Source organism: Quercus lobata, chromosome 11 (genome assembly GCF_001633185.2).
Source record: "Quercus lobata isolate SW786 chromosome 11, ValleyOak3.0 Primary Assembly, whole genome shotgun sequence".
Classification (NCBI taxonomy): domain Eukaryota; kingdom Viridiplantae; phylum Streptophyta; class Magnoliopsida; order Fagales; family Fagaceae; genus Quercus; species Quercus lobata.
In genome coordinates, this window is record NC_044914.1 from 39,067,856 (window position 1) to 39,084,394 (window position 16,539).

The 16,539-nt window shown below is 33.7% G+C and overlaps 1 protein-coding gene across 3 annotated transcripts; it reads left to right on the plus strand.

The window, feature by feature from the left end:
- The first annotated feature begins 3,861 nt into the window (after window positions 1-3,861).
- Window positions 3,862-14,801, plus strand: LOC115968115. 3 transcript variants are annotated; one of them, XM_031087371.1, is made up of 17 exons: window positions 3,862-3,992; window positions 4,153-4,258; window positions 6,390-6,792; window positions 6,929-7,106; window positions 7,192-7,331; window positions 7,695-8,574; window positions 8,761-8,861; window positions 9,037-9,181; window positions 9,268-9,336; window positions 9,472-9,517; window positions 10,580-11,043; window positions 11,229-11,308; window positions 12,161-12,296; window positions 12,964-13,156; window positions 13,585-13,635; window positions 13,989-14,071; window positions 14,176-14,801. In XM_031087371.1, exons 2-17 carry the CDS (start codon window positions 4,159-4,161, stop codon window positions 14,299-14,301), a joined length of 3,195 nt encoding a protein of 1,064 aa, XP_030943231.1. In that variant the 5' UTR covers window positions 3,862-3,992; window positions 4,153-4,158; the 3' UTR covers window positions 14,302-14,801. The 3 variants fall into 3 exon arrangements, with proteins under 3 accessions (XP_030943231.1, XP_030943230.1, XP_030943232.1); XM_031087370.1 differs by having other exon boundaries at window positions 3,862-4,258; XM_031087372.1 differs by lacking the exon at window positions 13,585-13,635 and having other exon boundaries at window positions 3,862-4,258.
- The last annotated feature ends 1,738 nt before the right edge of the window (window positions 14,802-16,539 follow it).

The window sequence follows — 16,539 nt, forward strand, 5'->3', positions numbered from 1 at the left end:
TAACCAGCTGGAGGGGCCACCCAGCCACAATTCGAAGCAAGCTCCGTAGGCCAAAGCACAGTGTTTGCTTCATGGAAATCATTCATGACATTTCTCGCCAAGTCCCAAACTTGCAGAGGAGAGAGGCTTTTTTCATTATGAACTAATAGGTTCCGATTATGCCAAATTGCCCAAGAGATAGCAAAAAAATATTCCAAGTGCTCAGCATAAGGACTTGAACAGAAAAAGTGTACAACATCAATGAGGTCCGTGGCTTTCAACAGCAGATGCAGGGGACAATCCTGCCAAAGCGACCAAACAGAAAGAGTGATCAAGCCAAACAAGTGCTTTTAAAATAATGACAAGCCAAAAGCTAATTTTGTCATCAAGCTAAAACTACCGTTACTTTAATGGACCGTTAGTGCAAGTATAACTGAATGTCATTATTCATACAACCCATCAATCCCAAAAAGAGTGATCCTGCTCCCTAAATTTAGATACCAAACAATCGTTGCTCTTTCTATAAATAAATAAATATCTAATTAAGCATTTTTTAATGTACCATTTTAGGAAAGTTTTAACTATTTTTATAAGACATATAAAAAGCTGTTAAATAAATTAGTTTTTTTTTTTTTTTTACTAGTGTCTGAGCAAGTGCTCATACTCAGAGGCTCTTTTTTTCTTTTTGGATAAAGGTTAATCATTTGCATCTATTTTAATTTAGAAATTTTTTTTTTTCAAACAAATAAAAATGAGAAACTTTAAAAATAAATCGTAACTGTAATTTTTTTTTTTAAAAAAAATCCTCTTATATATAGTATAGATATAGATAAAATTAATTAATTTTTTTTCATAAATAAATACACTAAATCTCCACTAGTCTTCTTCTTTAACATAGTGAAATTTATCCCCTTTTTTTTGAGAAATAGTGAAATTTATCCTTAATTATCATGAGGTATGATTATTTTTTTGTTTTTTAAACAGAGCTACAAACCTCCTCCCATTTTTGTATGATACGTAATAATTTGTCATTACGATACAACACAAACCCAAATGTGCTATCATCCAACTAATTAATCACTAAGCGCCATGATTAATGCTTACGATTAAATCATCTTTGTTTTACATTTTTAGTTAATTGCAATCTACTTCAAAATGGTGCTAGAAGCCTACGACTTTAGAGATAATTTAAACACTTTCAATAATAACTATCACTAGTTTTCTTACCCTATGTGATGATGTAAATTTCACCTAAAGCTAAATATTTATTTGTTATATTAAAATTCTTTAAAGATATATTTGCACCGGTCAAATTCATTGTTATTATTATTTTCACTTTGTCTCAATTTAACCCAAAAATAAGAAAAAGCCCTCTCAAAAGAAAAGCAGCATCCATAGGGCAAAAAGCGAAGCATTTTTTTTTATTTTAATATTTTATTATCTTGATTCTGTTATAGTCTATTGACTTGTGATACTGTAATTTATATAATAGTTCATTGGCAGCTCCAACTTTTTTTTTTTTTTTTTTTAAAGGGTCAATAATGGTGGAGCCAGAAATTTGTTGGTGGGTGGGGTGTAGGCAAGTAAAAAAAATACTCTAAGATGAATAATTTTTGTTGTTGTTGTTATTTATATATATATATATATATATATATATATATACAACTTCCACGATATATATAATACAACTATATTGTACTAGCCTTTGAGTACGTGCTCAAAGGTTCTTCTATTTTTTTTTGGAATAAAAATTAATAATTTGTATTTATTATAATTTAGAAATATATATTTTTATTTTTCAAACAAATAAAAAGGATAAGTAGTAACTATAATTTCTTTTTTGAACATGAAGAGAAAAATCCTAAATTTTAGGAATTCTCTTTTTGAATTGAAAATGAAATTTGTTATTTGACATTTATGACTTAATTTCTAAATGAAATTACCTTTTATTAATGAGGATATTTTTGAATCATAAAAAATTTTAGTTGAAAGAGGGAAATCCTCTTATATACAATATAGATGGATAAAGTCTGTGCTGTGTATATAAAAGTTAGGCCCTTTTGGATATACACCACTGTAAGTTTCTTTAAAAAACCTTCTCCACTCTTCCTGTGTGTGCGTGTTTTAAAAATACTTATGGCACGTTTGGTAGACTGTAATAGGCACTGTAATGTAATAGTTATTCCTATGGTTTAGCTATTTAATAGTTTGGTTATGTTTTTATTACAGGGAATAGTCATTCCTTATGAATAATTATTCTTTAAAATGAGGAATAAATATTCCTCTCTAAAAGGGTTGTAATAACTATTCTTTAGTAGATATAATGATTTCTAACATTAATATATTTCCAAATAAATAAATTTTCCATATCCGCCAAACAATTATGGAAATGAAAAATCATAAAAAAATAACTCATCTCTTTAAAATTTAAAATATATTATTTTCTAGGAAATATAATTGTATGAATGAGATTTTTCCTAAAATAGATCATAAGTTTTATTCTAATATTACAACTCACAACCAAACTAATAAATAAGTTTAGTTATTCTATTACAACACATTTTATTCCTGATTATAAAGGTTTTCATTCCTGTTGTAATCCACATTCAATGTACCAAACGTACCCTTAGTTTTTTCAAAATAAAAAACAGTGAGTTAATCCCACATTGGAAAATGAGTGTGAGTTTAAGAAGTTTAAAGCCTGTAATGTGTATCCAAAAGTTAGGCCATTTTGGATATACACCACTATAAGTTTCTTTAAAAAAATTTCTCCCCTTTTCCCGTGTGTGTTAAAAATATTTAGTATTCTAAAAAAAAAAAAAGTATAGATAGATAATAGTCTAAAAAAGTTATTAACAATTTAAAACTTGTTAAGACAACAACATTGAATGCATCAACAAATAGAATTAAATAACTAATCATACATTTTTAACAAATTAATAATAACTTATTATATTTATAGGTTATATCAATTGAATAAAAAAATATAGAATAAATAAGAATAGTAACATACTTAGGAGTATTGCTAAGAGTAAACTTGAAACTTAAAAAAAATAATACTCCAGTAATAAATTTTTGCTTTTAAAGTGTATGGCTTTTTAACCCCACACACGATCACTCTCTTTGAATTGGAGTAAGTATAAAATATTTCTTGGACTTGGAAATGTGTAGAACACTTATCAAACTACTTATCATATTTAAGTTTATTTCAGTTGGGATTAACAAAAAATTTAAAATCAGGGTATTCAAGTTTTTATCGTAGGGAACGAAACAAAAAAAGATTTAAAAAATTATATATAATTTTTCTTCGGGACCAGGTAAAGGGAACCCTCTGGGCTGGTCATGGAGCCGCCCCTGCAATAGTACTATTTATACATATCTGTCTTACTAATTATTTACCTTACATGAATAATCTTCCCAAAATATTCCAAAATATTATCTCCTTGTTTAAGGGGGACAAATTCATAAAATAAAAGGTAACAATTTAAAACGGAAAACTCACGTTCTTTATAATCTCTAAACTCTTTTTCTTTTTGAAGTTTAAACAAATGCATCATATTTTCCTTCTCATCTTTTATCCTCTATTGAAAAAATAAACGCACACTCTTTTTTATTTTTCTTACTTCTTCTACGTTCTATTTTATTTTGAACAAAAAAAAAAGTGACACTTTTAATTCATTATACTACTTTTATTGGTTATAAAAGTTAAAAATTAAAAAAGGAATTAAGTTTTTAACTTCATATAATAGTATAAGTTTCTAAATTTGTTTAATTAAAAAAATAGTATAAGTAATTTCTCACTGGGGTCAGCAAAAATTTTATTTATGTTGAGGTGGCAAACAATATATCAAAAAAATAAAATAAAAGAGCCGAGGAGATCCAAATTCCAAACGTGTAAATAGCGAGCAACGACGATTTTACCTTCTCTCTCTCTCTCACTCTCCTCTCTCTCATATTCTACACGTAGAGAGACTCATCTGAGAAACAACGTTAAAAAACAGACACATTTTCAGGTTGATTCTTTCGACAATTCAGTTTCTGATAACGTCAAAGCCCATCTCTGATTTTTGAATTTTTTTGATGTTCCCGAGATTTGGGATTTTTCGCAATCGGCGAGAATTCTCGGTTCTTCAATTTGGGTCCGAAAATTTTATTTCCCTTTTGTGAATTCAGAGAGAAATGAAGGCGATGAGGACCGTACAGGATTTGATCGAGGAGGCTAAGCTTCGAACGGTTTGGTGGGCTTTGTGTATCTTCGCCGTTTCATACTTCATGACCCGTAAGCTTTGATTTTTTCTTTGGTATTTGATTTAATTTTTTTTGGTTTTTATGTTATGCCCAGAAGCTGTTTGATTATATGTTTCATTGAGTAATTCATGCAATTGGGTTTGCTTTGTGTGTAGATAGTATGTATTGCTTGCTTTATATAGCAGCCTAGAATTGATGTGGGATTGTGTGATTATTATTGCATTTTAAGTTTCTTTTACCTTTTGTGCTTTGAATGAAGAATTAGTACCTAATCCTCTTGAGGAAAGACAGAAGCTTGAATGGGTTTTTACTTTTTATACAAAATTTTGATGTGGGATCTTTTGGAATTCAGTGCTAAATTAGATGTCTTGATGAGATCTTGAAGGGTTTTGAATAAGGTTTGACGTTTAATGGTTTTGGTAATGAAAATAATGGGTCGTAAATATGTTTGATGGCTGTTTGGTGTTAAAACAATGTAATGTGAAAATAATGAAAGATAAAACACCATCTAGGGAATTACACCTAGCCACCTAGGTTATCTTGAGCAATCACACTTAAGTAGGAGACGGCAATCATACCCTCAAGTTTAAAATAAGGTGCTGAAATTTTATTAAAGTCAATCTCACTATGATATAAGGAAAAGGATCCGCTCCCATTTTCTCCAATTTAAATATAGATGTAAGACATGTGGCAATTAAAAAATCCAATGGCCTTAAAAAAAACCCCATTTAAACCGCACAAAATGAAATAAATTCCATGTGCCTCACACCTGACTAAAAATTGGAGGGATTTGGAGGATTTAAATGGGAGGGATCTTATCCCAATAAAAAGACATTCCTAGAAAGACTAGGATTACTAATAACAAAGAAAACGTTCTTAAGAACATTCAAACCAAATAGGAAAAGGATTCAAAACACAAAATAAGACTCATGGGTCTTTGATACAGCCAAGGATAGTCTATTCCAAAAATCTGCAAATTGTCCTTCTAGAGAAGTTCCTGCATCAAAAATAGACCACAAATTTTGAATCTTTTTGTATTTAATCTTGCTTTTCCTCAAACTCTTCATTACTGTCAGCATCACCTCTATTTAACTTCTTATATATTCATATATTGGTGCAATATGAAAGGAAACAGTGTATTGGGAATTGTCGAAACTTAATTCAGCTAAACCGAAACTTAATTCAGCTAAACCGAATGCTTGTTTAGGCTTTGCCAATAAGCTCTAGCTCAAATGACATCTTATTTACTTGTAAGCACAAAATTGAGGGTGAGATCATGGGTTCAAAGTCCACCATATGCCTGTGTAACTTAACAAGTATTAAAAGAAAAAACTTGGGATTTCATCTAAACCAAATTCTTGTTTAGGCTTTGCCAATAAGCTCTAGCTCAAACGACATCTCTAGTTCAGTGGGATTTTCTGTTTCCTTGGGTCCTAGTTTGTTATGTATGTGTGTGTGCGTGCCAATGACCTTTAAATCAATTTACAATTACTCGTGTTTTCATCAATGGCATCCAAGGTTTGAATTCCCTTCTCCCACTTAAGAGGTATCAATCTGTTCATGTGTGTGTGTGTGTGAGAGAGAGAGAGAGAGAGAGAGAGAGAGAGAGAGAGAGAGAGAGAGAGTTGTATGTTTCCTCAAATGGAGGTTTACAGCTACTATAGTCTGATCACTGTGGTTGTAATGAGAATGGGCACAGCTTTCAGGGACATGTGGCACTTGGCCGTGAGTCTCTGGGGCGCATTGGATGCATGAGGGAATGGGTTGGTCACCATTTTGGATGCAGTTTGAGGGTGCAACTTGTTTGCACAAGAATGGCAATGCACCACGGCCCCATTAAATTTTCTTTTTTGTGATATTTTTTATTTGTTAAAGTTACACACCTGCACCCACACCCACCAATGAGTTATAGTTCAAATGGTAATTCCTTGTCCCATAAAAATGTGTGTAGCTTATCTCTAGCCCAATGGGTTTTGAACTTATGACCTCAGCGTCCACCTCATTCTTTGAGGAAGTACCATTTGAGCTAGTGCTCGTTGGCAAAGTTGCTTTTGTGATTATTAGTGATACTTTTGCTTCCTTTATCATCTTGACAATGTGGATGTTAAACTTGACATATAATTTGTGTGTCTCTGTTATAAACTCTTTCTTATTCATTGCAGATACGAGTAAATCAATGTGGATGAATATACCCATATCTATTCTGTTTGTTTCTGCACTTCGCATTCTTTTAAATGAAGTAGAGTTCCGTTGGAAGGTTCGATCAGTCCGTCCACCAACATATTTGTCTCATTTGGAGAAGAAACAGTTGTCAGTAAATGATTCACGCCTTTCTACTATGCCTCCCCCTGCAAAATGGAAAAGGAAAATTGATTCTCCTGTTGTTGAGGCTGCAATGAGTGATTTTATTGATAAAATTTTGAAGGATTTTGTTGTAGATCTGTGGTATTCAGAAATTACCCCAGACAGGGAGTTTCCTGAGCAGATACGTGCTATAATCATGGATGCTCTTGGTGAAATCTCGGGAAGGGTTAAAGAGTTAAACCTTGTTGACTTGCTCACAAGGTAATTTTTTTTTTCTATTTTTGTTTTCCCTTTCTGCTATCAGTAAAGGATCTGTGAGTCTTTAAGAAACTTTTATGGGGATAATATATAGCTTTATAGTTGAATGTCAGAATTAAATGACTGTCCAATGTTTCAGGGACATAGTTGATTTAATAGGGAATCACTTGGACCTCTTCAGAAGAAACCAAGCTGCTATAGGTGTTGAAGTTATGGCAACGCTTTCTTCTGAGGAGAGAGATGAAAGATTGAAACACCATCTTATGGCTTCTAAGGAGCTTCATCCTGCGTTGATATCTCCTGAGAGTGAGTACAAGGTGTGAGTGGAGTGTTCTGATGGAAATACATTTTGCTTTACGATTTATATTTTGAATTTGCTTGATGCTTTATATTTTATCACAGGTTCTTCAACGGCTAATAGGTGGAGTGTTAGCTGTGGTACTCAGACCACGAGAAGCTCAATCTCCTTTGATTAGATCCATTGCTCGAGAACTTGTAACTTGCTTGGTTGTGCAACCAGTTATGAATTTTGCAAGCCCTGGGTATGTTTCTTGAATTATTTACTCAATATTTTACAGTAGTACTGATCCCCCTATCCCAAAAAATGCAGTAGCAATCTGTTTCTTGTAAGTATTGATTGTCTTAAAATCTCAGCTCTGTCAACAGATTTCAATATTATATTATTTACATCAAGGTGTTTTTAGCTTTTTTTCATTTTCTTTTTTCTCTTTCTAACATTGGGTTGTTTTTAGTTGTCACTGCTTGTATAGAATGTCTTACATTCGTCAATATATAAATGATCCTTTTATACATAGAGATACACGTGTGTGTGAGTACAATTCTCTATTCCCTTCTCCTTAAATGGAACATCTAATCCACTGCGATCAATGCTTCTCTGGTATCAGGTACATCAACGAGTTGATTGAATACATTTTGCTTGCCCTTAACGATGAGAGCCTTAAAGGGGTAGGTAATTATGAGTCGACTAATGTGGTGGCTCATCCCCTTGATCATCCTCTTGCTGCAGGGGCTGTACGTGATGATGTTACTGCCTCAAGGAAATATTCATCCTTTTCTCAAGGGACTGATATGACATTGGATAAAATTAACAATCAGAGAGAAATAACCCTGGATTATAACACAGAAGTGCCTATGAACCAGTCTGCTGATTGGGCACGAGTGCTGAATGCTGTGACCCAGAGGAGAACTGAAGTTCTTACTCCTGAAAATCTCGAGAACTTGTGGACAAAAGGAAGAAATTATAAAAAGAAAGAACTGAAGAAAATCAAAGCAGGGCTTCAAGATCCTATAACAAAGGGTTCTGGAACAAAAAATGCTATACCTAATAAAGATCTGGGAAAGGAAACTTTAACCAACATGCCTGAAATATATGTAGGAATAGATCAGAGAGCTGTAAAGCAGCTAACACATGGACTAGGTATTGATGTTCTATCAAGTGATGGGAACAAAACTGGGAAACAGTTCTTTCTGGATCCTAGCAAAAAATTGTCTTTTGAGGGAGGGCATCCTGTTAATGAATTGGAGCATACTAATACTCCTGCAGCTGATGGAAATAAAAGTTGTCTTAAGAGATCCAATAGCACTTCTGCTTTGGTAGTCCAACCTCATACAGAAAAGACATTTACAGGAGAACATGGAGGGTCCATTATTTCGGAGTTCTACAGCGCCAATGTTGGCAGGCATAATGAAGAGCATTATGGCAGGAGTGCTTCAGACGTGGTGTTTCACAGTGAGGGACAACAATTTCCCAAGCTTAGGTGCCGGGTGAGCATTCTTTTACTGTAAATATCATGTAATGTACAAATCTGTTATATGAACTGCTAGTAGAATCATTAGGAAATTGAGTCTATAAATTAAAACATTATTGGCTTTGCTATGTAGGATTTGTCACCGTAAATGCTTGCTCTGAATCTAACTTGATTCTTGCATTGTGTACTAATGCCTCTACAGGTTATGGGAGCATACTTTGAGAAACTTGGATCAAAATCTTTTGCTGTTTATTCAATTGCAGTGACAGATGCAGAAAATAGGACTTGGTTCGTGAAAAGAAGGTTTTGTACTCAACTTTGTCATAATTGAAACATGCTTACTATGTTATGTATGTTCAACCTAGTTTTGTTCAAACTGCTTATTTTTTATTGTGAAGAAAGTGGAGTTACACCATCCAGGTCTAGATTTTCTTTTGGGTTTAGTTTTTCTTTTAATTTAATTTTTTTTAGCTTGCAGATACAGGAATTTTGAGCGATTACATCGGCATCTTAAAGATATTCCTAATTATACTCTACATTTGCCTCCCAAAAGGATATTCTCATCAAGCACAGAGGATGCTTTTGTTCATCAGCGCTGCATTCAGCTTGATAAATATCTGCAAGTATTATTTCGACCCTGCTGCATTGTTTTTGTATGATTTCTCTTTTGTCCTTGTTCCTGTTGCTCTAATTTTGCTATCTTTCCCAGGATCTCTTGTCAATAGCTAATGTTGCTGAACAACATGAAGTGTGGGATTTTTTGAGTGCTTCCTCTAAGGTGTGCTCTTCTTGAAATTTATTATTCCTAATTTAGATGAACATCCTATTGTTTCATTTCTTCTATTGTTTTATATTTTCTTTTGGTAAGCTGATTGATATCCGAACCTTCTAAAAACCCTTTCTTTGTTTGAAGAATTACTCTTTCGGGAAATCTTCCTCAGTGATGAGAAGCCTGGCAGGTATGTTGTTTTTCTTTGATTTGGCATCATCCTGGCTGTTTCTGTATTTAGTTTTGACCGATTTGTGTATGTGGTGGTCTGCAAGTTAGTCTGCCGATGTTCAATATTTGTTTCATCTCTGATTTGTTTGTTAGTTTGTTGTATAAGTTCATTGGGTGCCATCCTAATTGATGGGCTACTGATGGATACCCTTATTTGTTAGTTAGGAACTCCGAACAGGCAGAGTGTTGCTAATCATATATTTAGGGACTCTGAATAAGTGTGTGAATTGTATACAAGAAAGGCCCCTACCAATCAAAACAACTCAACTTCTTAAGATTAAGAGCATCCATAAGGTACACACCCACGCGCGCACAAAAATTTAAAATGGACTGGTAGCCAGTATAATGATTTGGGTACAATATGCTACTCTCCCCCTTTCTCCCCTTGTTGTCATCCACCATATGTCTCTTATGAAGAGAAAATTTTCCATCTATTTGTAAAAGTGGCCTGTTCCTTATATATATTTGTATGCCATCATTTTTTTGATGTTGTAATTAGTTTGTCTGATCAAAAATGGGTTTTCCCTCACTATCTATATGAAACTAGTGAGCGATCCCTGCTGCTTCATTAATTAACTGTGTGAAGCCCTTCTTTTCGATATGCTTTTTTGAAAGTAGAATGTTTGCTGCCCATATTCACAGATGATTAAAGACAGCTTGTCCTGGATTGTATTAATCTTCTCATCACACACAGTGAAGCTGATTATTTCGTATGAAATAATCTTGTTCTTTTTGTTTCTCATTGCTTTATTGAATGGGCATTGCGTGAACATGGGCTTTTCCTTCTAAAACATTTTTTTTTACAAAATGAAGATCCTTGCTACTCAATCTCCAAATTTCTTAAAACCTTGACATGTATTTTTTTTTTTTTTTTTATGTGATTGTTTATGATGCTAATTGTTTGTTATGAATTAGATATCATTTTAACTGAGTTATTTGGATTTTATGACCATTTTTCCATTGCTTAATATTTCCTACTACATTTGACTTTTTATTTTCGTATTGCGGAAATCTCAAACAGTCAATGTTGATGATGCGGTGGATGATATTGTGCGTCAGTTCAAAGGGGTTTCAGATGGCTTAATTCGTAAAGTTTCTGGTCCATTACCCACTTATGAAGCATCTTCTTCAACAGCGAGCCGAAACTTACCCTTGAATGCAGATGATATAAATAGACATGTTTCAAGTCATTATAGTGTGGGAACTGAAAACAGTTATTCTGATAATGAAGAAGGTGACAAGGATGAAAATCATGGCCATGAGGAAGTCAATAGTAGCACCAATGGGTGGCATTCAGACAATGAATTGAACTCCAAAAGCTTTCCCCCTCGAGTAATCAAATGTGGTGAAGAGCCTAGGAACTTGGGTTCGGAGAAGAGACATGGTTTAATGGTGAAATCTGGGATAGACCAGGGTGGATTTCCAGCAGCAGATCTCCCGGTAATCTCAGATCACTGGGAGGACCCGGTTGGAATGCCACCCGAGGTATCATGAGTTAGCTGAGTTTGTTTTCTTTTCCATTTTATGTGTCACCATTGGCTGTCAAGATACCGTGTGTATCCTGTATTACCTATTTTAGTTTATGTAACTAACTAAGTTTTCTTATCTTTTGTGTGTTTAATTTGTATTTGAAACTATATGTTTATTTACTATTTGGATTTTTCTTGCAGTGGACTCCGTCTAATGTTAGTGTTCCTCTGTTGAATCTAGTTGATAAGATATTTCAGCTCAAGAGAAGAGGCTGGCTAAGGTGGGCTATATTTATGTCTTATTTTAAGAAATTTTGAACACAGTTATTGCTATTAAGTCAAGTTTATGTGTTTTTTCAATGCCTTGTCTTTCAATTTGCAGAATCTTTCTTGAATTTTTCATTAGTTATTCCATCCCTAAATGAAATGCCTTTTTGTTGTGTGTGTGTATGCACGTGCCTGAGTTGATTACTACATTCTTCATTTAGACCTCTTTTTGTGTGACTGTGATCAACCTTAACATGTCATTTACATCTTAGCATCTTGTCCCTCTGGCATGATGCAGTTGTTGTGCAGGCTGTATCTTGTGTAATTTTCAATAATGAGCTTTTTTCTGTTTTTTCCCTGCTTTTTTCTTTCTAGAGGATGTGCCCTTCTGTTCTTCAATTTTAGGAGTTTGTTTGTTGATCAACAGCCTTTTATGTTATTTCATTTTCCTATATCTTTATTTACCCGTGTGCTTCTTATGCCCAGAATTTATGTAGGTATGGCCCTCCTGACATCAATAATTTCTATGCTGATTGTCAACTAATATTTTTCTATCATAATTTGATTATTTTAGGAGATTGTTGGCTGGTGTGGTTCTTTATTGGTCTTTTCTAGATCTTATATTTACTCATGAAGAAATCTTTCATCTTGTTCCCTGACCCCATTTTGTTGTTCCCCTTCATGCACATAAAATCATCTATAACTTTTACAGTATCTTATCTCTATCATCTCATTTAGGCTTGCACTTAATTTCTGGTCTTTTGTACAGATGAAATTGTGTTAAAACATGATAACATGTAATTATGCTATCGTTTGTTTGATTACTGTAATTGATTGGTCTCTAAGAGTTATTTTCGTTGATACAGAAGACAGGTCTTTTGGATATCAAAACAAATATTGCAGTTAATAATGGAAGATGCAATTGATGACTGGCTCTTGAGGCAGATTCATTGGCTCCGGAGAGATGACGTTATCGCTCAAGGGATTCGGTGGGTTCAAGATGTAAGGATTCAACCAATCATAACCATCATCATTTTGCTGAAATGTTCACCAATTAGCACAAACCATGCTCCACTGTGTAGACTTTAAAACTGTGGACTAAGAGATTTGCAACTGAAATTTTGTGCCTGAATTGTAGGCTGGGCATTGGCTGATAGAACTAGAAGCATAGAAAGAGATATCTACATTGGTCCTGTACATTTGAAGTGTTAAAGACCGTGACTATTTCATACATGTAGAACCCATTCTATAATAATAATAATAATACATGTAGATCACGTTAAATAACACTTGTTTTCTTACCTGCACTTGTTAATTTTTATGTTAAAAACAAGGGATATTGAAGAACAGAATTCCCCTCAAGACACTATCAGATGACTTCAATTTTCCTTATAACTGCATCTGATCACATTCAAGGCTCTTTTTTTCTTTTTTCTTTTTTCTTTTTGAGCTGAAATTAGATTGCCTTTCAGTTTTTTATAGATGAGAACAGGTGATTACATGCACTCCTGCTTGCATTACTTCCAAGTTGTATCATGATCTTAAATTTGTGTATGCCTCCTCTCAAAATTATTTGTTACGGTAAAACATTTTCTTGTTACGGAATGGGACACCATGTAGAAATATGAAAGAAGCATGCAAGCTTTTGCTAATTATATATTTCTTTCAGGTTCTCTGGCCTGATGGCACATTCTTCATGAAATTAGGGACTGCTCAGAGTAATGATGATGATACTGAACCTAAACAAAAACCTTCTCAAACTACAACTCGATTTGGTGGCAGTAAGATCTCTACGTTGGGGGCTTTTGAACAACAGCTTGAGGCTGCTCGCAGGGCAAGTGAGGTCAAGAAAATGCTATTTGGTGAGAAATGTTCTTTTAAGAGTTCAATTTTATATTAGAAGTCATTAAGTTGTGAAATTTACCTTTATCCTTTGTTGGTATTTACATTTTACTTTTAGCCATTTGAAATTTGATGCTGTAAAAGTTGTGACTCCTTGCTTGTGCTTAAGAATTGGAATGTGTTACTAGATACTTTCTTTTCATGAGTCTTGGTTAGCGGGACCAAGTAATCTAAATGAGTGTGTCTAGTTCCAGATTTTTTTTTTTTGGATAAGTACTTAGTTCCTGGTACAAGAAGCAAAAATGCTCCTATATGGCTATATATTGACCAGCCATCAATTTTTGGGGACTTGAGGGGGAAAATTCGGGGATCATTGTAAGTAAATAGGACTGAAAATTTGCAATATGTATGTATAGAGGTGGGAGTGATGAATTTATGTGTGTTCCAGCATGTGATCAAGGGGTCGTACATCCACAAATCTGGTGCTTTTTTTATATAGGTAATTAATCCAGTGCCATCTTTTGTGTTATTTGTTGCATTTACATTATGTCTTGGAAAGAGGCCAACTATGCTGATCAAGCTTAGCCCATACGTAGAATTCTCAGAGGCCAAACCACAGAACACCTGAACAAAATATGGGCATTGCAAATGTTAAAAAGATGAGACTTTCATGGGGATCCCAATATCTGAGCATAAGATATAACTATACAGGTTCTGATTCAATGTCGGATGATTAGTAATTCTGAAAGTTTTAGACGTTAGGCAACATGCAAGCTACTGTTAGCAAGATTGACACAAACTAAAATGACTAGTAATGAATAAAGAGATTAAAGTAACCTTCACTTTTTCCAGATGGAGCTCCAACGGCCTTGGTCAGCTTGATTGGGCATAAGCAGTACAGGCGTTGTGCAAGAGACATTTATTATTTCACTCAGGTTAAGCCTTCTTGATGCTGTTTTCTTTCCATAATTTCTTTATCTTTTTTTTCAGCTTTCTGTTCGTTTTCTAAAAGCTAAATATGGTTTGCTATAAATTGCAGTCTACTACTTGTGTGAAGCAACTTGGATACGCGATACTAGAAAAATCACTTGTATCAGTTTTCCCCGAGCTGAAGAATCTTGTTCATGATGTTCATGGGAAGATGACTATTCCACAACCTGTATAGGACATTAACGGATACCTTTTACTCTAACCTTGTGGGAGTTGTCCGGTTATCTTCCCTGTGATCATGAAGCTGAAAAATTGAGATGTTTTCCAAGGTTGGCAAGATCATGTATTAGGTTACGTGGTGCCGAAAATTTTTGTCAACAAACTGGAGCCTCAAATGTTTAAATATATGGGAAATTCGTTTCTTCTTGGGAATATGGGAAGTAGCTTTGGATCTCTCTCATTTTAACTGTACAAAAACGTAGAATTAGAGTGTATAGAAATCATCTTTTGTGTACACCTACTGCTCATTTGAGCTATTCCCATTTGACAGGGATTTTGTATTGTCGCAGACACTAGGATACAAAATCATTGATATTCTTTTTCATCACCATTATTTCAAATTTCAAAACATTATTAGTTGCACAAAGGTTTGATATTCTATGCTTCTGTACAACTGTGATTACGATATTCTGTGTTTTGGTTGCAAAACAATGAAAAGATGTACCTTTTTATTTACTTAGCAAAAAAAGAAAAAAGGAAAGAAAAAAAAAATCCTTCTTATTCCTTTAGACGAATGCATCGATGCATTGAACTTATCATTGTGTCTGTGAAAGGGAACTATTGAGAAAGGGAAGTTAGTTATTATTATTATTATTATTATTATTTTTTTGAGAAAGGGAAGTTACTTGAGGGTTGGAAATGGTATTTTCACTGATGTTAGGAATGATCTGGATGCCAACAATCAGAGGGTTCAAATTCAAATGCTAATTTAACAGTTACATGAGCCTGGGCTTACAAAGTTCAGAAGTGATGAACCCATATTTCAGCATCACATCACAGGTGTTTGAATCCATTTTCCATAAACTAACACTGGTGATAGCAATATATGGACCCCTACTTAAGATGGTTGTCACACCACCAAATCAGCCTATGAAATTGACCAAGCTCAACGTTTTTCCTCTCCGAGTCCTTTAAAGGAGGATTGGAACAAACAATGGAAATCCAAAATTCATGAGCGACTCGATCTGCAATGGTGATGCTAAGGAAGATTGCATGGAATATACTACCTACATGTGATGCATCAAATAAGAGATTTGCACTTGAAACATATAAGTGCCCAATCTGCAACAGTGACAGAAACAGTTGCCACCTTTTCATCTTCTGCCTGCTGGTTCAAATTGTTTGGGCTATCAAAATGGCCACTTATTAGTTCAATTTTTTTTTTTTGGTGGATGGTGGTTGAAAGTATGGTTGAGCGCAAGTATGAAGAAGCTCAAAATTTTTTACTATTTGCATTTTGCTGTTGATAAGTGAGAATCGCCAAATTGATAAGAGGTTCGGTTAACAGATGTTCTTGAGGCATTTGTTAATAAATCATTTTAGGAAAATTTTGATGCCACTTTTATGGGAAATGTAATAAGTTATAAAAAAGTTAATTACTTTTTTCTTTTCTTTTAGAGCATCTGTTAACTTTTTCCTTGATGAAAAACAAAATAATGTACTTGCCATTTATATCATAATCGATTTTTACATTGTAGAAACTACTTATTTATTATAATTCTTTTTGTTGGATTCAACTAACATATTGTACCAAGAAGGATTTTACAAATATTGACCACGTCCAAACTTCAAAATTTACAATTCTCACTTGTCTATCTATATATCTTCTCCAACCACTGCATAATAATTTATATTTTATAAGACCGTTTGTGTATTATTTAAATATGTCATATGACTTATTAAAAAATTGTCATGTGAATAAAAGTGCATATAGTATATAGATCATTGATGATTCTTTCAATTGATTCTGTTACTGTTTGAGAATAAGGGTCTGTTTGGATACAGCTGAAAACTGAAACTGAAAACTGAAAAACACTGTAGCAAAATAATTTTTAAATGTGTGAATAGTATCGTGGGACTCATTGTTAATGAAAAAGTTGCTGAAAAGTAAAATTTGTGGGTCCGTGAACAGTACACAATGTACTGTGATTGGCTGAAACAAAGGGAAAAGTCAAAATTTGCGGTTACTGTTCATTGAACAGTACATGAACAGTAACCGCAACACTCAAAAAGCTAAAAACGCGTGAAAAAGAAAAAAAAAAAAAAAAAAAAAAAAAAAGGCTGAAAAACGTAAACACGTTGGTTTTCAGCGCAATCCAAACGCTCTCTAAATAATAAATTGTTTCTGGTTCTAATCTGAAACCATTATTGACATCACATTTTTATTTGTAAATAACAAAATACCATTGTAAAA